The sequence below is a fragment of the Loxodonta africana genome, chromosome 11 (genome assembly GCF_030014295.1).
Source record: "Loxodonta africana isolate mLoxAfr1 chromosome 11, mLoxAfr1.hap2, whole genome shotgun sequence".
In the NCBI taxonomy this organism is placed as follows: Eukaryota; Metazoa; Chordata; class Mammalia; order Proboscidea; family Elephantidae; genus Loxodonta; species Loxodonta africana.
Genome location: NC_087352.1, coordinates 37,987,634 through 38,013,326, shown reverse-complemented (window position 1 = coordinate 38,013,326; position 25,693 = coordinate 37,987,634). Strand labels below are relative to the sequence as shown.

The window sequence follows — 25,693 nt, the reverse complement described above, 5'->3', positions numbered from 1 at the left end:
GAACTTCCTGAAACTTCTGCAGAGATAACCTTTAAACCTTAAACCGAAAATATTCCCGACATCTTCTTAAACCAAATAATAGTGAACAATGGTCCAAAACAGCTTAGTTAGACGCATCATGCCATCCCCCTACAACAGAGACCTGAGAAACAAAGTGAAACAGATAAAGATGACAATCCTGGAACCCTGAGCACTAAAAGGAATGATGAACTAGATCCAAGACAGTTTGGGAGGAGAAATTGAACAAAAACAGCAAACAAGGAGTGTTATAGCTCAGAGGTGCCCTGCCAGCAAGCCTGCAGTAGCATGGCCATCTTGAGACAAAGAGAACAGCAACCCCACGTGAGAAGCACAGGAAAGAAACGTCACAGAATTCCCAACAGGAAACAGAGAAACTGTGTAGACAAACTTAGAAACTGTGCAGCAAGGTGAGCAGGATAGGAACCGGATCTAAGAAGGGTAAGTACAGGAAAGCAGGCAAGAACACCAGGAATGCTGGTGACCACAGAGCAGGCAGGGGGCCAGGAGCCAGAGACAGGATCACTCACCAGTGGCAGTACCCAATCATCAGGGTGAGTAGCACACACAGAGTAATAGATCCACAGAGTGTCAGCCGAGGTCCCCCACCCAACCAGACTCCAGACAGCCCCACTCCTCCTCGTATTAGGTTGGGGCAAGGTCCCAATTTCCGGCTGCAGCCTACGTAAGAGTGCCCCAGCACTCATACCTGGTGACCAAAGGAGCACGTTCACATTCCCCCTGCCCCGCTCTCCTGGTAACCAACGGCATGCATTCCTCTACCACCACCACCACCCTGGCCACCAAGGAACCACAGTAAAAGCCCCCTTCCTCCCTTAACCAGCCCTGCCCCACCTGAAGTTGGCAACATATATCTGCCCCACCCGCCACGCCCTGCTGCCCCAACCACTAGGCAAACAGCAGCGTGTGCTCCCACACCACCAGACAGACAGCTGGGGATGGTGCATACCTGCCTCACTTATTATCCCCCTGCCAACCTACCACCTGGCAAGTGGCAGCACACACTCCCATACCACCAGAGAGATGACTGGCAGCACAGCATGCCAACACCACCTGCCATCATGCCCCTCCACCGCTCTGCCCACTCAGTCAGCAGCAGTGCACACTCCCGTACCAACAGACCAAGAACTGGCAGCAGTGCATGCCCACCCTGCCTGCCTGCCCATCCCCCACTCCCCATCCCCCACCCACCCCCCTATCCTGCACCCCGTCCACCCAGTGATCAACAACATATGTGTGCTCTACCCACTATCTCCCCCTCCTGCTGTCAACCCAACCATCTGGCAATAGGTGGCAAGTGCTCGCGTGCCGCCAGACCAGTGATCAGTCATACACACCCACCCCGTGGCCCTGATATATCAAAACAAAAAAATTAGGAAAAAATACACACAATAAGTAGATAAATATATAAATAAATAACACCTTAATGCCTCAGAGACAGCAATAACAAATGATCTGAAGAAATCAGGTAAGTGAGCAAAATAAAGGGTAAAGAAAGCCTTCCAGAGGAAGAAATGATAATAGAACTACCTGAGAAGGAACTGACAACAGACTTAAATTTAAGATCCTCAAAAACATCAAGGAAAATACAGAAAAAGCCTTACAAGAATTCAGGAAAACAACACAAGAACAAAATGACAGATTCAATAGGTAATTAGAAACCATACAAAAGCAACAAGTAGAAGCTCAGAAGATTAACAAAAAAACATCAGAAACAGATAACACAACGGAAGGGCACAGATATAGAACTGAATCAATGGAAGAAAGAATCAACAAGATAGAGGGCAAATCCATCCATACTAATGTGAGGGAAGATCAAAAAAATAATGAAGAAAAATGAAGAAACCCTAAGAGTTATGTGGGACACCAAAAAGGTGAATAATCTATTCATAATAGGAATCCCAGAAGAGGAAGAGAAAAAAAGTACAAAGAGAATTTCTGAAGATATATTGGCAGAAAATTTCCCAAACATCATGAAAGATGAGAATGTTTCCATCCAAGAAACTGAAAAAACCCCATATGGAAGAGACCCCAAAAGAAATTCACCAAGACATATCATAATCAAATTTCCAAAACCAAAGACAAAGAAAGAATTCTGACAGCAACTTATGAAAAATGAAGTATCACTTAAAGGGGCACCGATAAACTGATTTCTCATCAGAAACCATGCAGACCACAGGGCAATGGTATTATATACATAAAATCCTGAAAGAAAAGAATGGCCAACCAAGAATCATATATACAGCAAAACTATTTTTCAAAAACGATGGCAAAATTAAGACGTTCCCAGGGTGCAGAACTCAAATTTACAAAAAAAGACCAGACTTAATGGTCTGACTGAAACTGAAGGAACCCCAGAAGACACGGTCCCCAGACTCTGTGTTAACCCAGAACTAAAACCATTTCTGAAGCCAACTCTTCAGACGAAGATTAGATCGGATTATAAAACATAAAATAATACTTGTGAAGAGTATGCTTCTTAGTTCTAGTAGATACTAGAGACTAAACGGACAGCTCCTGTTTGGAGGCAAGATGAGAAGTAGAAAGGGAAAAGAACTGGTTGAATGGACATGGGAAATCCAGGGTAGAAAAGGGGAGTGTGCAGTCACATTATAGGGATAGCAACTAGGTCACATAATAATATGCGTATAAATTTTTGAATGAGAAACTAACTTGAGCTATAAACTTTCACCTAAAACACAATTTAAAAAAAAACAAAAAACTAAGACATCCCCCGATAAGCAAAAATTAAGGGAATTTATAAAAACCACAACAGCCTTACAAGAAATATTAAAGGGAGTCCTTCAGAAAGAGAACCAATGACATCAACCAATGACATCAGCATTTATAATAATGCCTTCATTGTCTGTTGTAATGAATATGGGCTTAAAGTTTGTTTATCTGAAATTATTATTGCTACTTCTATGCTCATTTAGTTACTGATTGTTTGATATATATATATACATATATTTTCCCTTCTTTGATTTTTAACTTGTTTTTATCTTTGTGTCTAAGGTGTATCTCTTGTAGGCAACATACTGAGGAGTCATTTTTTTTTCTTATGTATTCTGCCATTGTCTGACTCTTGACTGATGCATTTAATCCATTTGCATTTCATGTGATTAATGAAAGATAATGAATTCATTGCTGTCATTTTGTTGTACTTTTTTGTGGAATTAACAGTGGTTTTGTTTCTCTTAATTCTTTGTGCTTGTTCTTTATGTATATGGATTTTCTGTTTGTATCCCTTGTTGTTTTTGTGTTTATGAGTCTTTTTGATTTTCTTCTTTATTTTGGTGATTAGATTTACTGATTTTTTTATGGTTACCCTGAAGTTTACCTTTATCCTCTTTGCTTTAAAATAATCTGTATTATCTTGAAATTCCCTTGACTTCCTTTCTGTTTGGAAGTTCTGTAACTACACCATTTATTCCCCCTTTTTTGTTTTGAAGTTGTCATTGTTTACAGCTTATCATCTCTAGTTCCCTATACTTTTGTAGCTTTATTTCACTTTTGTGAAACCTTTATCTCTTGTGCGTTTTATCTTAGGTTGTCAACTTTTGTGAGGCCTTTATCTGAGTGGGTATCTTGGTGATGCTGTTGTGTGTTTTATCTTAGGTAGTTGGCTGATGTCATTGGTTCTCTTTCTGAAGGACTCCCTTTAATATTTCTTGTAAGGCTGTTGTGGTTTTTATAATGACTAAAGGGTCAATTCGCTAAAATATAACAATAATATTTATGCACCCAATGACAGAGCTCCAAAATACATAAAATAAACTCTAACAGAATTGAAAAGAGAAATAGGCAGTTCTACAATAATATTAGGAAACTTTAACACACCAATTTAGATGATGGACAACTAGAACGAAACCCAGGAAAGAAATCTATGATCTAAGTAACACAATCAACCAACTCAACCTCAAAGACATATACAGAACACACCATCCAACAGCAGTATAATACACATCCTTCTCCAATGCACATGAATCATTCTCCAGAACAGATCACATTCCAGGCCACAAAGCAAGCCTTAATAAATTCAAAAACATCAACATAATACAAAGCATCTTCTTTTATCATAACACTATGAAACTAGAAACCAGTAACAAAAAGAGCAAGAAAAAAAAAATGACATACCTGGAAGCTGAATAACCTAACTTAAAAACTACTGGGTCATAGAAGAAATTACTAAAAACTTCTTAGAATCAAATGAGAATGAAGACATAACATACCAAAACCTCTGGGACACAACAAAAGTAGTGCTCAGAGGAAAATATGTAACAATAAATGCACACATCCCAAAAAAGAAGGTCCGAAATCAATAACTGACACCAACAACTTGAACAAATAGACAAGGAACAGCAAAAGAAATCCACAGTCACCAGAAGAAAGGAAATAATAAAGATCAGAGCAGAAATAAATGTAACAGAAAATAAAAAGAAAAATAGGAAGAATCAACAAAATTAGAAATCGGTTTGAGAGGACCGATAAAATTGACAAACCACTGGCCAAACTGACAAAGGAAAACAATGAGAAGATACAATAACCAAAATAAGAAATGAAATGGGCAACATTACAACAGAACCAACCAAGATAAAGAGGATCATAACAGATTATAAAAAACTGTATGCCAACAAATTTGAAAACCTAGAATGGACAAATTTCTAGAAACACATTACTTACCTAAACTAACAAAAATAGAGGTAGAAAAATCTAAACAGACCCGTAACAAAAGAAGAAATTGAAAATCTCACTAACAATACTCCCAACAACAAAAAAAAAAGGCCCTGGCCCAGATGGCTTCACTGAAGAATTCCACCAAAAATTTAAAGGAAGTTGATACCAATTCTGCTCAAACTATCCCAGAACATGGAAAAGGAAGGAATACTCCCTAATTCATTCTATGAAAATACCATAACCCTGGTAGCAAAGCCAGGCAAAGGTATCACAAAAAGAAAATTACAGACCAATATCCCTCATTAATATAGACACAGAAGTTCTCAACAAAATTCAATCCAACAGAGTACAACACCATATTAAAAAAATAATACATCATGACCAGGTAGGATTCATACCAGGGATGCAAGAGTGGTTCAACATTAGGAAAATCAATCAATGTAATTCACCACATAAATAAAACAAATTAATCACATGATTACCTCAGTCGATGCAGAAAAAGCATTTGATAAAGTCCAACATCCTTTCTTGATAAAAGCTCTCAGCAAAACAGGAAGAGAAGGGAAATTCTTCAACATAAGGACACATACGCAAAACCAAAAGACGACATTATTCTCAATGGAGACAGAATGAAAGCACTCCCGTTGAGAGTGAGAACAAGACAAGGATGTCCATTAACACCACTCTTATTCAATAATGTACCAGAAGTCCAAATGAGAACAATAACACAAATAAAGGAAATAAAGGGTAGCCAAATTGGTATGGATGAAGAAAAGCAGCTGACATGAGATTCTACAAGAAAGTTACTGAAACTAATAGAAGGCTTCAACAAAGCAGCAGAGCACAGGATTAACATACAAAATCAGTTGGGTTCCTCTACGTGAACAAGTAGAACTCCGAAAAGGAAATCAAAAATACAATACCATTTATAATAGCCTCCAAGGGTAAAAAATACCTAAGAATAAATCTAACCAGGGACATAAAAGACTTATACAAGGAAAACTACAAAACTAAAAGAGATCTACGTAAATGAAAAAACATTCCATGCCCACAGACTGGAAGACTCAAAGTTGTAAAAAGTCAATACTATCCAAAGCGATCTATAAATAAAATGCAATCCCAATCCAAATTCCAACATTGTTTAAAAAGTAATCTCCAACTTCATAAGGAAGGAAAACTTGAATAGCTAAATTAATATTAAGTAGGAGGCCTAGCACTTCCCGATCACAAAACTTACTATAAAGCCACAATAATCAAAACAACCTGGCACTGGTACAACAACAGACACATAGACCAATGGAAGAGAATTGAGAACCTAGAAGTAAATCCATCCACCTATGGGCAGCTGATCTTCGACAAAGCATCAAGGCCTATTCAATGGCGAAGAGAATCTCTTTAACAAATGGTGCTGGCAAAACCGATAACCATTTGCAGAAAAATGAAACAGGATCCATACCTCACACCATATACAAAAACTAATGCAAAGTGGATCAAAGACCTAAATGTTAAAGCTAAACTATAAAGTTTCTGGAAAATAACATAGTGGCAAAGCTAGGAGTCCTAATTTTTGGCATGAATACACTATCAAACACAAATAAAAATGCACGAAAAACAGAAGATATACTAGATAACTGGTACCTCCTTCATATTAAATGCATATGCTCATCAAAAGACTTTACCAAAAGAGTAAAAAGAGAACCTACAGACTGGGAAAAAAATTGAGAGTAACGACATCTGACAAGGGTCTCATCTCTCAACAACAAAAAGACAAACAATCCAATCAAAACAAGAACAAAGAACATGAACAGACAATTCATCAAAGATGACATTCAGGTGGCTAAACACATGAAGAGATGTTCATAATCATCAGCCATTAGAGAGGTAAATCAAAACTGCAGTGAGATACGATCACATCCTGCAAAAACGGCAATGATCAAAAAAACAAAATAAATGCTGCCGAGGTTTTGGGGAAACTGGAGCTCTTACACATCGCTGGTGGGATTGGAAAATGGTATAACAACTATGGAAAACAGTAAGCACCTCTTCAAAAAGCTAAAAATAGGGAGGAGGGAGCAAGATGGAGGATTAGCCAGGTGCTTCCAGCGATCCATCTTACAACAAAGACCTGAAAAAACAAGTGAAAGGAGTATATTTATAACAAGCTAGGAGCCCTGAATATCAAAGGCAAAGTCAGAAAATGGACTGAGCGGCAGGGGGAGGGTAAGACTGTTCAGAAACGGAGAGGAGTTGCCAGACCTGAATCACCCGGATCCCTCAGGCACCATTCCCAGGAACGATTGCAGTGGGCTGGTAGTAGCGTTTGGCAGCACGTTTCTCAGGGAGAAGCAGCCAGCTGCACAGCCTACTCACACCTCCAGAACCAAAGAACAGCGCTCTCAGCAAAAGCTAAGTACTTGAGGGTATTTTACTGTGCCCCCCACCTCCAACCAGGTTCCAGAGGCTGATGATTTCCCTGGGCCTGACAGGCCCTGTTGAGCACTGAGAACCATTCTCCCGGCCTTGTAGAAGGAATTCACAACTGGGGAAAAGGATAACTTGCCAGCTCTATGAACTGGGGGAGCTTAGAACATAAGTGGCTCCTGTCCAGGCATAAACAATCCGTGGACTTTGAATACCTTTCTTTCTCCCTGCATGGACCTATGAGGGCTTACTGTGGTAGAATAGGCCCATGTTGGCAGACGCAACTACTTCAGCTGTGCGGTGGAGGGGTGGGTATTTGATATTTGACACTGCTTTGGCTATTAAACAGGGTCCTTACTTACCCAAATCAGGGGCATAAGGACTAGTGGCTCCACTCAGGTCGCCCACCCACCTACGACAGGGGTCCAAGGATAACTGGTACCTCGCAGTCCTTACAACCAAGAGCACTGATTGCCCACGGTCCGTCTGCAGAACCCACCAAGCTGTGCACTCTAGGGAACAGGGATGAGCTTTCCTCAGAGACACATGGGAGATGGATGTCAGCCCCATGCCTTCCTCAGAGCATGACCCCACACTGCAATCAGATGCCAGTACCTACACCAATCACCGCAGCCCCTCTAAGACTGTAGTACAGCACACACTTGATGATCAGCTACCTGAATACCTGAGCTGAATTCATACGAGAAAAGTGAATGGACTCCTAAGCTGATATACCTGATAACAGCTCTAGCTATCTGGGGACAGAACGTCAGAGCTCCAAAGGCAAAATAATCAAATTAGCTCACTCAAGCAACCCATTTGGGCATATCAAAACAAAGCAAGCAGCTATGACAGAGTAAGCAAACATAAAATCCAAAACCCAGTGCCGTCGAGTCGCGATAAACTAATACAAAAACCTATAGATGACTCGGAGACAACAGTCAATATCAAGTCAAATAAAGAAACAGACCATGATCACCTCAACAAGCTCTCAAAACAAAGAATCAAGGGATCTTCCAGATGAAAGTGTATTCCTGGAACTACCAGATGCAGAATACAAAAGATTAATATATAGAATCCTTCAAGATATCAGGAAGAAACTCATTCAATATGAAGAACAAGCCAAGGAACATGCAGATAAAGCAGTTGAAGAAATTAAAAAGATTATTTAGGAACATAATGAAAAATTTACTAAACTGGAAAAATCCATAGACAGACAGCAATCAGAAATTCAAAAGATTAACAATAAAATTACAGAAGTAGACAACTCAAGAGAAACTCAGAGGAGCAGAACTGAGCAAGTGGAAGGAAGAATTTCTGAACTTGAAGATAAAGCACTTGGCATCAACATGTTTGAAGAAAAATCCATTAAAAGAATTTTAAAAAATGAAAAAACCTAAGAATCATGTGGGACTCAATCAAGAGAAATAACCTATGACTGATTGGAGTACCCGAACAGGGAGGGAAAACAGAAAAAGCAGAGAGAATTGTTCAAGATTTGTTGGCACAAAACTTCCCGATATCGTGAAAGATGAGAAGGTCTCTATCTAAGATGCTCATAGAACTCCACATAGGTAGATTTTAAAAGAAAATCACCAAGATACATTATATTCAAACTTGCCAAAACCAAAGATAAAGAGAGAATTTTATGGGCAGCTACGGATAAGCAAAAGTCACCTATAAAGGAGAGTCATTAAGAATAAGCTCAGATTGCTCGGCAGAAACCATGCAGGCAAGGCGGCAGTGGGATAACTGACATAAAGCACTGAAGGAAAAAAATTGCCAGCCAAGAATCATATACCCAGCAAAACTGTCTCTCAAATATGAAGGTGAAATTAGGACATTTCCAGATAAATACAAGTTTAGAGAATTTGTAAAAGCCAAAGCAAAACTAGAAGAAATACTAAAGGGAGTACTTTAGTAAGAAAATCAATAATATCAGATATCAACCCAAGACTAGAACACTGGACAGATCAGATGTCAACCCAGATGAAGAAATCACAAAAATATATCAAGATTAAAAAAATGCTCAAAACAGGAAAACAGCAATGTCATTATCTAAAAGAAGACAACATTCAAACAATAAAGAGGGACTAAGAAATGTAGTCATAGATCTTTCATATGGAGAGAAAGAGAAGGCGATACAAAGAAATAAAAGTTAGGTTTAAAGTTAGAAAAATGAGGGAAAATATTAAGGTAACCACAAAGGAGACTAACAGTCCTACTCATCAAAATAAAATACAAGAAAAAAATAGAGACTCAGCAGAAACAAAATCAATAACGAACAAGAGGAAAAGACAATGAATAAAGATTAACTACTCAGCACAAAAAATTAAGTGGGAAAAAGAAACTGTCAACAACACACAAAAAATGACATCACTAAACACATAAAAAATATAACCTATACATAATTATGCTGAACATAAATGCACTAAATGGACAGAGACTGGCAGAATGGATAAAAAAACATGATCCGCCTGTATGCTGCCACCTCAGACTTAGAGACACAAACAAACTAAAACTCGAAGGATGGAAAAAATATATCAAGCAAACAACAATCAACAAAGAGCAGGAGTGGCAATATTAATTTCTGGCAAAATAGACTTTAAAGTTAAATCCACCACAAAGGATAAGGGAGGACACTATATAACGATTAAAGGGGCAATATACCTGGAGGATATAACCATATGAAATATTTATGCACCCAAAGACAGTCCTGCAAGATACATAAAACAAACTAACAGCATTGAAAAGTGAGATAGACAGCTCCACAATTACAGTAGGAGACTTCAACACATGACTTTCAGAGAAGGATAGATCATCCAAAAAGAAGCTCAATAAAGACACGGAAGATTTAAATGCTATAATCAACCAACTTGACCTCACAGACATATACAGAACACTCCACCGAATGGCAGCAAATTACATTTTCTTTTCTAGAGTACATGAAACATTCTCTAGAACAGACCACATATTAGGTCATAAAGCAAGCCTTAGGAGAATCCAAAACACTGAAATATTACAAAGCATCTTCTCTAACCATAAGGCCATAAAAGTAGACAGCAATAACAGGAAAAGCAGGGAAAAGAAATCAAACATTTGGAAACTGAACAATACCCTGCTCAAAAACAACTGGTTTACAGGAGGCATTACAGATGGAATAAAGAAATTCATAGACACCAACGAGAATGAAAACACTTCCTATCAGAAACTTTGGGACACAGCAAAAGCAGTGCTCAGAAGTCAATTTATATCAATAAACGTACATATGCAAAAAGAAGAAAGGGCCAAAATCAAAGAATTATCCCTACAATTTGAACAAATAGAAGGAAAGCAACAAAAGAAACCCTCAGGCACCAAAAGAAAGCAAATAATAAAAATTTTAGACCAGAATTAAATGAAATAGAAAACAGAAAAGCTGAAAGAGTTAACAAAACCAAAAGCTGGTTCTTTGAAAAAATTAACAAAATGGATAAACCACTGGCTAAACTGACAAAAGAAAAGCAGAAGAGGAAGCAAATAACCCAAATAAGAAATGAGATGGGTGATATTACAACAGATCCCACTGAAATTAAAGAATCATACCAGATTTCTACGAAAAATTATACTCTAACAAATTTGAAAACCTAGAAGAAATAGATGATATCCAAGGAAAAAACCACCTACCTAAACTAACACAAACAGAGGTAGAACAACTAAATAAACCCATAATAAAAGAAGAGATTGAAAAGGTAATCAAAAAACTCCCAACAAAAAAAAAGCCCTGGCCCAAATGGATTCACTGCAGAATGCTACCAAACTTTCAGAGAAGAGTTAACACCACTACTACTAAAGGTATTTCAGAGCAAAGGACAGAATACTCCCAAACTCATTCTATGGAGCCAGCATATCCCTAATATGAAAACCATGTAAAAACACCACAAAAAAAGAAAATTACAGACCTATATCCCTCAGGAACTTATATGCAAAAATCCTCAACAGAATTCAACAACATACCAAAGAAATGATTCACCATGACCAAGCGGGATTCATACCAGGTATGCAGGGATGGTTCAACATTAGAAAAACAATCAATATAATCCATCATCTAAATAAAACAAAAGACAAGAAACACATGATTTTATCAATTGATGCAGAAAAGGCATTTGACAAAGTTCGACACCCATGCACGATAAAAACTCTCAGCAAACTTGGAATAGAAGGAAAATTTCTCAACATAATAAAATTCATTTATACAAAGCCAACAGCCAACATCATCCTAAATAGAGAAAACCTGAAAGCATCCCCCTTGCAATCAGGAACCAGACAAGGGTGCCCCTTATTACCACTCTTGTTCAACATTGTGCTGTAGGTCCTAGCCAGAGCAATTAGCCTAAATAAGGAAATAAAAGGCACCCGAACTGGCGAAGAATAAGTAAAAGTATCTCTTTTTTGCAGATGACATGATCTTACACACAGAAAACCCTCAAGAAAACTACTGAAAATAACAGAAGAGTTTAGCAGAGTATCAGGATACAAGATATACGAAAATCAGTTGGATTCTCTACACCATCAAAAAGAACATCAAAGAGGAAATCACCAAATCAATACCATTCACAGTAGCCCCCAAAAAGATAAAATACTTAGGAATAAATCTTACCAGAGATGTAAAAGACCTATACAAAGAAAACCATAAGACACTACTGCGAGAAACCAAAAGAGACCTACATAATTGGAAAAACATACCTTGCTCGTGGATAGGAAGACTTAACATTTTAAAAATGTCTATTCTACCAAAAGCGATCTATAGATACAATGCAATTCTGCTCCAAATTCCAATGACATTTTTTAACGAGATGGAGAAACAAATCACCAACTCCATATGGAAGAGAAAGAGGCCCCAGATAAGTCAAGCATTACTGAAAAAGAAGAACAAAGTGGAGGCCTCACTCTACCTGATTTTAGCACCTATTCTATCGCCACAGTAGTCAAAACAGCCTGGTACTGGTACAACAACAGATACATAGAGCAATGGAAAGGAACATAAATCCATCCACATATGAGCAGTTGATATTTGACAAAGGCCCCAAAACACTTAAATGGGAAAAGACAGTCTTTCTAACAAATGGTGCTGGTATAACTGGATATCCATCCACAAAAAAAGAAACAAGACCCATACCTCACACCATGCACAAAAACTAACTCAAAATGGACCAAGGACCTAAATATAAAATCTAAAACAATAAAGATCATGAAAGAAAAAATAAGGACAACATTAGGAGCCCTAATACATGTCATAAACAGTATATAAAACATTACCAACAATGCAGAAATGAAACTAGATAACTGGGAGCTCCTAAAAATCAAACACCTATGCTCACCCAAACACTTCACCAAAAGACTACCTACAGATTGTGAAAAAGTTTTTAGCTATGACATTTCCGGTCAGCGTCTGATCTCGAAATCTACATGATGCCGCAAAACTCAACTACAAAAAGACAAAACAACGCAATTAAAAAATGGGCAAAAGATATGAACAGGCACTTCACTAAAGAAGACATTCAGGCAGCTAACAGATACATGGGGAAATGCTCAAGATCATTAGCCATTAGAGAAATGCAAATCAAAACTACAATGAGATTCCATCTCACTCCAACGAGGCTGATATTAATCCAAAAAACACAAAATAATAAATGTTAGGGAGGTTGTGGAGAGACTGGAACGCTTATACATTGCCAGTGGGAATGTCAAATGGTACAACCACTTCCAAAATCGATTTAGCGTTTCCTTAAAAAGCTAGAAATAGAATTACCATATGATCCAGCAATCCCACTCCCTGGAATATATCCTAGAGAAATAAGAGCCTCTACACAAACAGATATATGCGTACCCACGTTTACTGCAGCACCGTTTACAACAGCAAAAAGATGGAAGCAACCAAGGTGCCCATCAACGGATGAATGGATAAATTATGCTATATTCACACAATGGAATACTACGCATCGATAAAGAACAATGATAAAACCGTGAATCATTTCACGACATGGAGGTGTCCAGAAGGCATTACGCTGAGTGAAATTAGTCGGCTGCAAAAGGACAAATATTGTATAAGACCCTATTTTAAGAACTCAAGAAATAGTTAAAACAGAGAAGAAAATATTCTTTGATGGTTATGAGAGGGGAGAGGGGGAGGGCGGGAAGGAGGGAGGGAGCAAAAAGGGTTTTCACTAATTTGACAGTAGATAAGAACTATTTTAGGTGAAGGAAAAGACAACACACAACACAGGAGAGGTCAGCACAACTAGGCTAAACCAAAAGCAAAGAAGTTTCCTGAATAAACTGAACGCTCTGAAGGCCAGCATAGCAGGGTTGGGTGTTTGGGGACCACGGTTTCAGGGAACATCTAAGTCAATTGGTATAATGAAGTCTATTAAGAAAACATTTTGCATCCTACTTTGGAGAGGGTGTCTGGAGTCCTAAATGGTAGCAAGCAGCCATCTAAGATGCATCAATTGGTCTCAACCCACCTGGACCAAAGGAGAATGAAGAACACCAAAGACACAAGGTAATTATGAGCCCAAAAGACAGAAAGAGCCACATAAGCCAGAGACTGTATCAGCCTGAGAGACCAGCAGAACTAGATGGTGTCCGGCTACAACTGATGACTGCCCTGACAGGGAACACAGCAGAGAACCCCTGACGGTACAGGAGAGCAGTGGGATGCAGACCCCAAATTCTTGTAAAAAAAACCAGACTTAATGGTCTGACTGAGACTAGAAGGACTGCAGTGGTCATGGTCCCCAGACATTCTGTTAGCAGAAGACAGGAATCAATCCCAAAGCCAACTCTCCAGACAGGGATTGGACTGGACAATGGGATAGAAAACGATGCTGGTGAAGAATGAGCTTCTTGGATCAAGTAGACACATGAGACTATGTGGGTATCTCCTGTCTGGAGGGGAGATGAGAGGGCAGGGGGGGTCAGAAGCTGGCCCAGTGGACATGAAAAGAGAGAGTGGAGAGAAGGAGTGTGCTGTCTCATTGGGGGAGAGCAATTACGAGTATATAGCAAGGTATATATAAATTTTTGTATGAGAGACTAACTTGATTTGTAAACTTTCACTTAAAGCACAATAAAAATTAAAAAACAACAGTATTAAAAAAAAAGCTAAAAATAGAAATAGCTTATGATTCAGCAATCCCACTCCCAGGTATATATCCTAGATATAACAGCAGCGACATGAATAGACATATGCATACCCATATTCACTGTAGCATTTTCACAATACTAAAAAGATAGAAACAACCGCAACAGATGAACAGATAAACAAATTGTAGTATATACATACAATGGAATATTACTCAACAATAACGAGTAATGAGGAGTCCACAAAATATAATATGGATGAATCTGAAGGACAGTATGCTAAGCGAAATAAGTCAAACACAAAGGGACAAATATTGCATGATACCACTTTTATAAAAAAGAAGTTAAAAATAGGTATTACGGTGCTATAGATTACTTTTATATGGCCTTTCTCACCATGCTGTTGTAACTCCCACCTAAGTGAACGGGTGGGACTATGCAAATAACGTAATTGTGGCCCACCAAGAGGAGAGGTCAGTTCTACCATCCTGCTAGGTTTAAAATGAGCCACCCCAGAGGTAGGAGGAGAGGATCTCACCACCACAAAGGAAGAAGAGTCAAGAACAGAGTGCATCCTTTGGACCTGGGATACCAAGGTAAATGACACAGAGAGGTATGCAAGAATAAAGGAAAACTAAGATAAATGCTATAACATAAACAATCTTGCAACAACAGTAATTACAAGCAAAAAGTATGTGAGTAGTTACATAGGTAGATATGTATGCTACGTGGGCTTAGGAAGGCATATGAAAGTACATGCGTGTGCATATATAGGTGTATTTGTGAACATGTGTACACAAGTTTGTGTGTGCTGCATATATATTCATATACACAATAAAGCAAATAGGGGGCACAGTTAGGGATACTTCCTAAACATACTCAGACGCCTCATAGGATTGATTTACTGGGTCTGAAGGCTTCAGGACCATAGTCTCGTGGGACAACTAGGTCAATTGGAATAACTTAGTTCATAAAGATAATGTTCTACATCTTAGTTTAGTGAGCAGCGTGTCAGATCTTAAAACTTTGCAAGTGGCCATCTAAGATAGAACTATTGGTCTCTTCCCATCTGGAGCAAAGGAGAGTGAAGGAAACTGAAGACTCAAGGAAGAAATAAGTCCACAGGACTAATGGCCCACATGAACCACAGCCTCTTCTATCCTGAGGCCAGAAGAGCTAGATGATCCCTGGCTACCACCATCGACTTCTCTGACCCAGCACACACTATAAGGTCCCGGTCAGAATGGCACACAATATAAGGTCTTGGTCAGATGAGAGAAAATTGCAGAACAATACACAAATTCATAAAAAACACCGGACTTACTGGACTGATAGAGACTAGAGGAACCCCCGAGACTATTACCCTACTCATTAACTTGGAACTGAAGCCACTCCCAGAGGTCACCTTTTAGCCAAATAATAGACTGGCCCATAAAATAAACAATAACACCTTCGAGGAATGTGCTCCTTTTAACAACTACAGGAGACCAAACGGTCAACACTTACCCAAATGCAAAGATGAGAAGGGAAGAAGGGGCAGGGAAACTGGATAGAAAGAGGACAGGCAGGGTGGAAATGGTGAAAAGTGCTGACACATTTCAGGAATTATAACCAACGTCACAGAACAATCTGTGTATGAATTGTTTGATGGAATCTAATTTGCTGTGTAAACTTTCACCTAACACAATTTAAAAAAAAAAAATCAAACAATAGTTTAGTTTAACTTGTAAAGAATGTCTGCCTTGAGCTTTATGCTCTTTTAAGATCTATCTGTGGGGGATCAAACTGACAACAGCAACTTGAAAGGTTAGATAGGAACTTCAGGGTGCTCTGAGTTTATGTTAATGGAGGAGGAACAACTCAGAAAAGGAGGGTGAGAATGGTTCCACAACTCAAAGGATGTGATCAATGTCACTGAATTGTACATGTAGAAACTGTTAAATTCGCTTGTTTTGCTGTATATAGTCTCAATAACCAAATTAAAATTTAAAAAAAAAATTTCTTTTTTTTTTTTTTTAAATCTTAACTTCAAGGGAAGATGTACCAGTCTCAGAAAAATGCATCATTAGCCCAGGTAAAGTGTTGCTTGTAAAACATAGTGTCTGATTCAGCAGGTCTAGGGTACAGCCTGAGAACTTGCATTTCTAACACGTTCCCAGTGATGCAGACACGGCTGGTCCAGGAACCAGCCCTGCAAATCCACTCACCAGACACTGTCATACTTCAGTTGATCAGAGAAGCAAACTGATCCACTTCTAGGAAGGCTGTAAAGTCAATCAATTCTAGCTAATGTTTCCTCATTGAAAGCATATTGAGACATTTCACCAAGATGCCTCTTGTAGCGTATTTAAAAGCAGTTGCCTACCACCAACACCCTTTTAACTCATTACTCAAGTCACTCCTGCTGTTCACCCTTCAGCCAAAGATTAGACAGGTCTATAGGGTTGCTATGAGTCAGAACTGACTCGACAGTAATGCATTAGGTTTTGGTTTGGATAGGACCGACAATAACACACGTGAGGGACGTGCTTCATAGTTCAATCATGTATACGAGACTAATGGGCACACCGGCCCAAAAGCAAAGACAAGAAGGCAGGAAGGGACAGGAAAATTGGATGAATGGAAACAGGGAACCTCAGGTGGAGAATGGGAGAGTGCTGACACATTGCAGGGTTGGCAACCAATGTCACAAAACAATTTATATATTAACTGTTTAATGAGAAACTAATGTGCTCTGTAAAGTTTCACCTAAATCACATACAAAAAAAAGCAGTGGCCTAAACCTCTGGGAAAGAAAGTACCACAAAATGTGACCAAGCTCTCTACTGAAAACACAGTCAGAAGAGAAAAGAAGACAACAAAACTGCATAGAATTTTTCCATCTAAATGCATTACTAAATTAGAACTGAACTAAAATGGGGTTAAACACACATACGTCACTTTATAAACTTCAATAAATTAGTACTCGGAGTTGCTCCAGATGGCCAAGTTCCCAACGCTCACAGGTGAGGTGTATACACTAAATGCCAGCCTAATGACATAATCAGGTACACACCAAAGGATCTAAAGGGAGGAGTAAAACAAGAAAAAGGAAACAAATACTGGGAAGAAGGCAACAATGGCAGCCAGCCCAGCTTTATCTCTTCATGGATAAGAGATAACCATCTGGGCCCCAAATAATATACACACCAGAATGCCAAGACCAATCTCAGTAATGAGATTATGAGACAGAAGTACTAGGCATCTTCCTTTCTGGTGGGATTTTTTCAATGGCATACTCACTAATAAACTTTGTTATTCTATCAGTAATATGGAAAATAAACCTAATCTACAGTCATAAAAAACAGTGAAAGCTTAAGAATCATCTCATTACTGGCAGAAGTTACTTTATTCACCTCTGAATAACAGGGTCAGGAGAGAAGGCCTTTGTGAGAGGGAAACACGCAGAACTGGGTCAGCACATAACACTTTCCGGAACAGTGTGAGGCTCGGTTGTATTATGCATTCCATAACCTGGTCAGGAAGGGGATAAAAGAAAGCCCAGTTATTTTCATCAATTCTAATATGAGATAAAAAATATTATTTTATTCTAAATTTTATGTTTCATCGAAACTGTGTGAAATTAAAATGAAAATACATATTAGTTATCTTCCACTGAAAATAAGCTTTGTACGTATTTCTGTTTACACTTCCTATGGCAATTTCAAGATAGTTTTTCTTTAACAGAGACCTCATTTTTAGAAATTAAAAAAAAAAAAAAAAAAAGAACAAGGTACTGGGCATTACTCAGGATTGAAAATCCAAGTACTCATTCAAATTCAGTTGGATTCAATTTCAGATCTGATTAATGAAACATCAACTTGTCAATTTATGTCTAAATACACATTAGTCTTACCTCCCCATCTTGACATACACATTTATTTAAATACTCAATTATCTTGTCAATTAAGCATAACTTTTTCACCACAGCATGCATTTTAATATCTGTAAACAAAAAAAAGTTAATAAAAGTTAAAGGATATAGTCTGTACTTTTAGAAACATGTTTTGAAATATACAAAATATATATTCACAAAACTTTCTGTTTTGAAATAGTTACTTCTGGGTTAAATAGTTACGTCTGGGTTAAATAGTTACGTCTGGAGATGAAATAAGAAGTAGAAACTTTGACTTTTTATGTTATACATGTCTATACAATTCAAAAAATTTTAAACAACAAGCATATCCGACTTCTGTAATGTGAAAAAAAAAAACTATAAAAAAGCATATGAATTCAGACTCTAAAAGTACTAGATTTTAAAGTGTACAAATGAATTCTTTAATTTGCACATGGCAAATTATCATCTTTGTATTGTTTCATTGATAATCCTTCTCTTTTCTAAATCCATCACCTCACAATGTTTTGAGAATTTTCTATCTTATGTGTAAATATGACTTACAAGATGAACATTTTCTATTAACAAAAGGTCTTTAATCCCAAACTGTTAAATAGTTAATATAACGGAGAAGAAGTTGTATTGTACTACATATTTCTGTAAAATACGAATTTTTCTAACAAGCATATATTCACATATTTGTAATAAAGATTATATTTACACACACATACTAGACATGTTACTACAGCTAAAAATTCTAGTTGCTTATATGATTGCAAGTATTTAACAACTTGGAAATTTTGTTAATTTGCAAGAGCAAAAAAACACATACTGGTAATACTGTATTGAATTAGCAATTACCACTGTTAACTACCTTTATCTGCTACTGAAAAACAAAACAAACAACATCAAAAAAAAACACTAGGTTTCACTACCCTCCAGTATGGTGCTTACCAAAATCATATTTTCGAAATGTTAACAACACTAAGTAATATGCTCTAGAAGAGTTTTTCTTAAATTTTTTTTTAACTAAAGTCCTCTCACTTTTTTTTAGAGCCTTACTTTCTTTTTTTTTTTTTTTTTTTGGAGTGTGAAGGATAGTATTTTAGTATGATTTATAATTTTTTTATGTGTGTGCTTTAGGTGCAAGTTTACAGCTCGAGTTAGTTTCTCAGACAAAAATTTACACACATATTATTATGTGACACTAGTGGCAATTCCCCACAATATGACAGCACATGCCCCCTTTCCACCCCAGGTTTCTTGTGTCCATTCAACCAGTTCCTGCCCCTTCCTGCCCTCCCATCCCGCCTCTGGACAGGAGCCATAGAGCCTTACTTTCTGTATTCTGCAGTCAGTACTACTGTTATTAAAACCAAGAATACTGTTGAACATGCTTTTTTAAATTACTCCCTCATCTTAGTTCCCACTAATGTCAGGATCAGGAATGTTAACCAGCCCAGGTTAGAAAAAAGTGAATAGTTCACCATATCGCTCAAAACAGATTATATAAAGGGAACAATAAAAACTAACCCAAAGAAAGGAACGGAAGCCATGGACTAACAACAACACTAACAAAGCTAACAGTATATTTTGTAGTAGCTTTTAAAACTCCTTAAAGAAAAATACAAAGCTACAGTGCTTTACGTATCCACAAAAACCACCACTCTTCTCTCAGTTTGTTGTAATGTGGTGGCTTGTATGTTGCTGTGAGCTAGAAGCTATGCCATCAGTATTTCAGATACCAGTAGGGTCACTCATGGTGGCCAGGTTTCAGTAGAGTTTCCAAACTGGTTGTCTAGTTCTAAAATAAACTGGCCCAGGAAAACATTATGAACGGCAGCGGAACATTGTCTGATATAATGTCAGTAAATGGGAGCCTTCATTTGCTGATGTGGCATGACTCAAAATAAGAACACCTGGAAACATTCACTAATAATCAGAATGCGGAACATACGAAGTATGAATCTAGGAAAATTAGAAGTCGTCAAAAATGAAATGGAACACATAGAGATCGATATCTGAGGCACAGTGAGCTAAAACAGACCAGTATTGGCCATTCTGAAAGAGACAATCATATGGTCTGCTATGCCGGGAATGAAATATTGAAGAACATGTTGCATACACTGTAAAAAGGAACATTTCAAGATTTATTCTGAAGTTCAACCCTGTTAGTCATAGGAAAATATCCATACTCCTCTAGGCAAGACCAGTTAATCCAACTATTATTCAAATTTATGCACCAACCACTAATGTCAAAGAGAAGAAATTGAAGATTTTTACCAATTTCTGCAGTCTGAAATTGATCAAATATGCAATCAAGATGCATTGATCACTACTGGTAACTGGAATGGGAAAGCTGGAAACAAAGGAGAAGGATCAGTAGTTGGAAAATATGGCCTTGGTGACAGAAACAATGCTGGAGATCATATGACAGAATTTTGCAAGACCAATGAACCATTTGTTGGAAACACCGTTTTTCAACAACATAAATGGCCACTATACACGTAGACCTCGTCAGATGGAATACACAGGAAATCAAATCGACCACATCTGTGGAAAGAGACAATGGAGAAACTCAAGATTATCAGTCAGAACAAGGACAGGGACTGACTACGGAACAGGCCATCAATTGTTCATATGCAAGTTCAAGGTGAAGCTGAAGAAAATTAAAACAAATCCAGAAAGCCAAAGTACAACCTTAAGTATATCCTAACTGAATTTAGAGACCATCTCAGGAATAGATTTGACACACTGAACACTAACAAGCAAAGACGAGGTGAGCTGTGGGACAACATCAAGGACATCATACCTGAAGAATGCAAGAGGTTATTAAAAAGACAGTGGGAAAAAAAAAAAAGATCAAAATGATGGCAGAAGAGACTCTGCAACTTGCCCTTGAATGTTGAGTAGCTAAAGCAAACAGAAGAAATGATGAAGAGCTGAACAGAAGATTTCAAAGGGCGGCTGTCACAGATTGAATTACGTCCCCCCAAAAATGTGTGTATTAACCTGGTTAGGCCATGTGTGGTTGTCCTCCATTTTGTGATTTTCCTACGTGTTATAAATCAGAATCTCTGCCTGTGGTTAAAACGATTAGGGTGGGATGTAACACTCTTGCTCAGGTCACTTACCTGATCCAATATACAGGGAGCTTCCCCAGGGTGCAGCCTGCACTACCTTCAATCTCTGAAGAGATAAAAGGAAAGGGAAGCTAGCAGAGAGTGGGAACTGCATACTACCAAGCAAGCAGCTCCAGGAGCAGAGCGCATCCTTTGGACCTGAGGTTCCTGCGCTGAGATACTCCCAGACCAAGGGAAGACTGATGACAAGGGCCTTCCTCCAGAGTCAACAAGCAAGAGAAAGCTTTCCCCTGGAGCTGATGCCCTGAATTTGGACTTGTAGCCTACTACACAGCAAGAGAAATTTCTCTTTGTTAAAGCCATTCACTTGCAGTATTTCTGTTATAGCAGTATTTCTGTTATAGCAGCATTAGATGACTAATCCAGAGGCTAAAGACAAAGTTAAGTATTATAAAGAAATGTGCAAAGATCTGGAGTTAGAAAGCCAAAAGGGAAGAAGAAACTTGGCATTTCTCAAGCTGAAAGAACTGAAGAAAAAATTCAAGCCTCAGGTTGCAATGCTGAAGGATGCCATAGACAAAATAGCAAAAGATGCCGGAAGCAGTAAAAGAAGATGAAGGAATACACAAAGTCATTGCACCAAAAAGAATTGGCTGACGTTCAACTATTTCAGGAAGTAACATGTGATCAAGAACCCACAGTACTGAAGGAATAAATTCAACTATACTGAAGGCATTGGTGGAAAACAAGCCTCTAGGAATTGATAGGATACCATTGAGATACTTCAACTAACAGATGCAACACAGGAAGCACTCACTCATCTATGCCAAGAAATCTGGAAGACCAATCCTGGTTAACCGAATGGAAAGATCCATATTTATGCCCATTCCAAAGAAAGGCAAACAGAATGCAGAAATTATCGAACAATATCATTAATATCATGTTGTTGTTGTTGTTAGGTGCCGTCGAGTCAGTTCCGACCCATAGCAACCCTATGCACAACTGAACGAAACACTGCCCGGTCCTGCGCCATCCTCACAATCGTTGTTATGCTTGAGCTCATAATTGCAGCCACCGTGTCAATCCACCTTGTTGAGGGTCTTCCTCTTTTCCACTGACCCCATACTCTGCCAAGCATAATGTCCTTCTCCAGGGACTCATCCCTCCTGACAACATGTCCAAAGTATGTAAGACGCAGTCTCGCCAACCTTACTTCTAAGGAGCATTCTGGCTGTACTTCTTCTAAGACAGATTTGTTCGTTCTTTTGGCAGTCCACGGTATAGTCGATATTCTTCGCCAACACCACAATTCAAAGGCGTCAACTCTTCTTTGGTCTTCCTTATTCATTGTCCAGCTTTCACATGCATATAATGTGATTGAAAATACCATGGCTTGGGTCAGGTGCACCTTAGTCTTCAGGGTGACATCTTTGCTCTCCAACACTTTGAAGAGGTCCTTTGCAGCAGATTTGCCCAATGCAATGCATCTTTTGATTTCTTGGCTGTTGATTGTGGATCCAAGTAAAATGATATCCTTGGCAACTTCAAACTTTTCTCCATTTATCATGATGTTGCTCATTGGTCCAGTTGTGAGGATTTTTGTTTTCTCTATGTTGAGGTGTAATCCATACTGAAGGCTTCATTAGTAAGTGCTTCAAGTCCTCTTCACTTTCAGCAAGCAAGGTTGTGTCATCTGCATAACACAGGTTGTTAATGAGTCTTCCCTCAGTCTTGATGCCCCATTCTTCATATAGTCCAGCTTCTCGTACTATTTGTTCAACATACAGATTAAATAGGTATGGTCAAAGAATACAACCCTGACACACACCTTTCCTGACTTTAAACCAATCAGTATGCCCTTGTTCTGTCTGAACAACTGTCTCTTGATCTATGGAAAGGTTCCTCATGAGCACAGTTAAGTGTTCTGGAATTCCCATCCTTCGCAGTGTTATCCATAGTTTGTTATGATCCACACAGTCGAATGTCTTTGCATAATCTATAAAACACAGGTAAACATCCTTCTGGTAGTCTCTGCTTTCAGCCAGGATCCATCTGACATCAGCAATGATATCCCTGGTTCTGTGTCCTCTTCTGAAACCAGCCTGAATTTCTGGCAGTTCCCTGTCGATGTACTGCTGCAGCCGTTTTTGAATGATCTTTAGCAGAATTTTGCTTGCGTGTGATATTAATGATACTGTTCTGTAATTTCCACATTCAGTTGGATCGCCTTTCTTGGGAATAGGCATAAATATGGCATTAATATCATACGCAGGTAAAATTCTCCTGAACATAACCCAAAAATGGTTTCAGTAGTACATCAACTGGGAACTGTCAGAAATTCGAGCCAGATTCAGAAGAGGACATGGAACAAGGGATATCACTGCTGATGTCAGATGGATCTGAGCTGAAAGCAGAGAGAACCAGAGACTTGTCTGCTTATGTTTTAATGGCAAAGGCATTCAATTGTGTGGATCATAACGTAGTATGGATAACAGGGCAAATAATAGGCATTCCGAAACACTTTATTGTGCTCATGAGGAACCTGTACATAGACCAATCGGCAGTTGTTCCAACCAAACTAGAGGATGCTGTGTGGTTTAAAATCAGGGAAGGTGTGCTCCAGGGTTGTATCCTTTCACCATACTTACTCAATCTGTATGCTGTGCAAATAATCCAAGAAGCTGGACTATATGAAGAATGCAGTATCAGGATTGGAGGAAGACTCATTAAAAACCTGTGATATGCAGACGACACAACCTTGCTTGCTGGAAGTGGAGAGGACTTGAAGCACTTACTAATGAAGATCAAAGACCACAGCCTTCAGTATGGATTACACCTCAACATAAAGAAAATGAAAATCCTCACAACTGGACCAATAAGCAGCATCAGGATAAACAGAGAAAAGATTGAAGTTGTCAATGATTTCACTATACTAGGATCCACAATCAACACTTACGGAAGCAGCAGTCAAAAAATCAGACGACGTATTGCACTGGGCAAACCTGCTGCAAGAGACCTCTTTGAAGTGTTAAAAAGCAAAAATGTCACTTTGAGGACTAAGGTGCGCCTGACTCACGCCACAGTATTTACAATCACTTTATATGCATGCAAAAGCTGTACAATGAATAAGAAAGACTGAAGAAGAATTGACGCCTTTGAATTACGGTGCTGGCGAACAATATAGAATAGCGCATAGCCTGCCAAAAGAACGAACAAGTCTGTTTTGGAAGAAGTACGGCCAGAGTGCTCCTTGGAAGCAGAGGTAGCAAGACTTCGTCTCATGTACTTAGGACATCTTATTAGGAGGGATCATTCCCTGGAGAAGGACACTGTGCTTGGTAAAGGGTCAGTGAAAAAGGGGCAGGTCCTCAAGGAGATGGACTGACACAATTGTTACAACAATAGGCTCAAATGTAGCAACAATTTCGAGGATGGTGCAGGACTGGGCAGTGTTTCGTTCTTGTACATGAGGTCGCGGAGTTGGAACCAACCTGACACACCTAACAACAAAAACAGTCCACAAAAGTACTGATTAACTTCTCTAAACAAGACTGCACAAATTGGAAACATCATGTACTAGGTAAATTGAAAAAAGGGATGTCATGTATTAAACTGTGTCCCAAAAAATTATGTCAGCATTGGCTAGGCCATGATTCCTAGTACTGAGCGGTTGTTCTCCATTTTGTGATCTGATGTAATTATCCTGTGTTGTAAAACCTAGCCTCTATGTCTATGGTTATGATCCTATTAGAGAGTGAGCTCTCCATCATGTTAATGAGGCAGGACACAATCTACAGGATTAGGTAGTATCTCGGGTCAACGACTTCTGAGATATAAAAGAGAGAAGCAAGCTGAGAAAAGAAGGACCTCATTACCACCACGTAAGAAGAGCGAGACGTGGAGTGTGTCCTTTGGACTCAGGGTCCCTGCACTGAGAAGCTCTTAGACCAAGTGGAAGATCAACAACAAGGACACTTCCCTAGAGCCAACAGAGAAAGAAAACCTACCCCTGGAGCTGGCACCCTGAATTCGGACTTCTAGCCTCCCAAACTGTGAGAGAATAAATTTCTGTTCATTAAAGCTATCCACCTGTGGTATTTCTGTCATAGCAGCACTAGAACTAAGACAAGGGACGTAATATTTTACAGTCAGGCTTTTATCAATATTTTTGAAGGAAGATAATTTTATCAACTGACATTTTAGAGTCAAAAAGTCTAGAACAGGGGTTGGTGCACTTTCACGTAAAGAGCTAGATAGTAAATATTTTAGGCTTTGCTGGTCACAGTCTCTGTTGCATATTCTTCTTTGTTTTTTTTGTTTTTACAACTCTTTAAAAATGTAAAAAGCATTCTTAGCTTGCTGGTTGCACAAAAACAGGGCACAGGCTTGATTCAACTAGAAAAATTTAGTCTACCAAACCCTGAATACTATACACAGCAATCTAAACATTATTATCAGCAGTACAGCAATCATT

The 25,693-nt window shown here is 38.6% G+C and overlaps 1 protein-coding gene across 8 annotated transcripts in view; it reads right to left on the bottom strand.

The window, feature by feature from the left end:
• The window catches only part of RTTN (rotatin), a 211,898-nt gene that overhangs the window by 125,868 nt on the left and 60,337 nt on the right, over positions 1-25,693 (bottom strand). For 7 of the 8 annotated variants that reach the window (XM_064294406.1, XM_064294408.1, XM_064294407.1 and 4 more), the window contains 2 exons: positions 18,158-18,246; positions 17,658-17,775 (listed from right to left, as the gene is read on the bottom strand). In XM_064294406.1, coding sequence (XP_064150476.1) covers positions 17,658-17,775; positions 18,158-18,246 — 207 coding nt within the window. Of the gene's footprint in view, positions 1-17,657; positions 17,776-18,157; positions 18,247-20,419; positions 25,692-25,693 lie in introns of those variants that run through there. The other variant, XM_064294411.1, reaches the window with a different exon arrangement.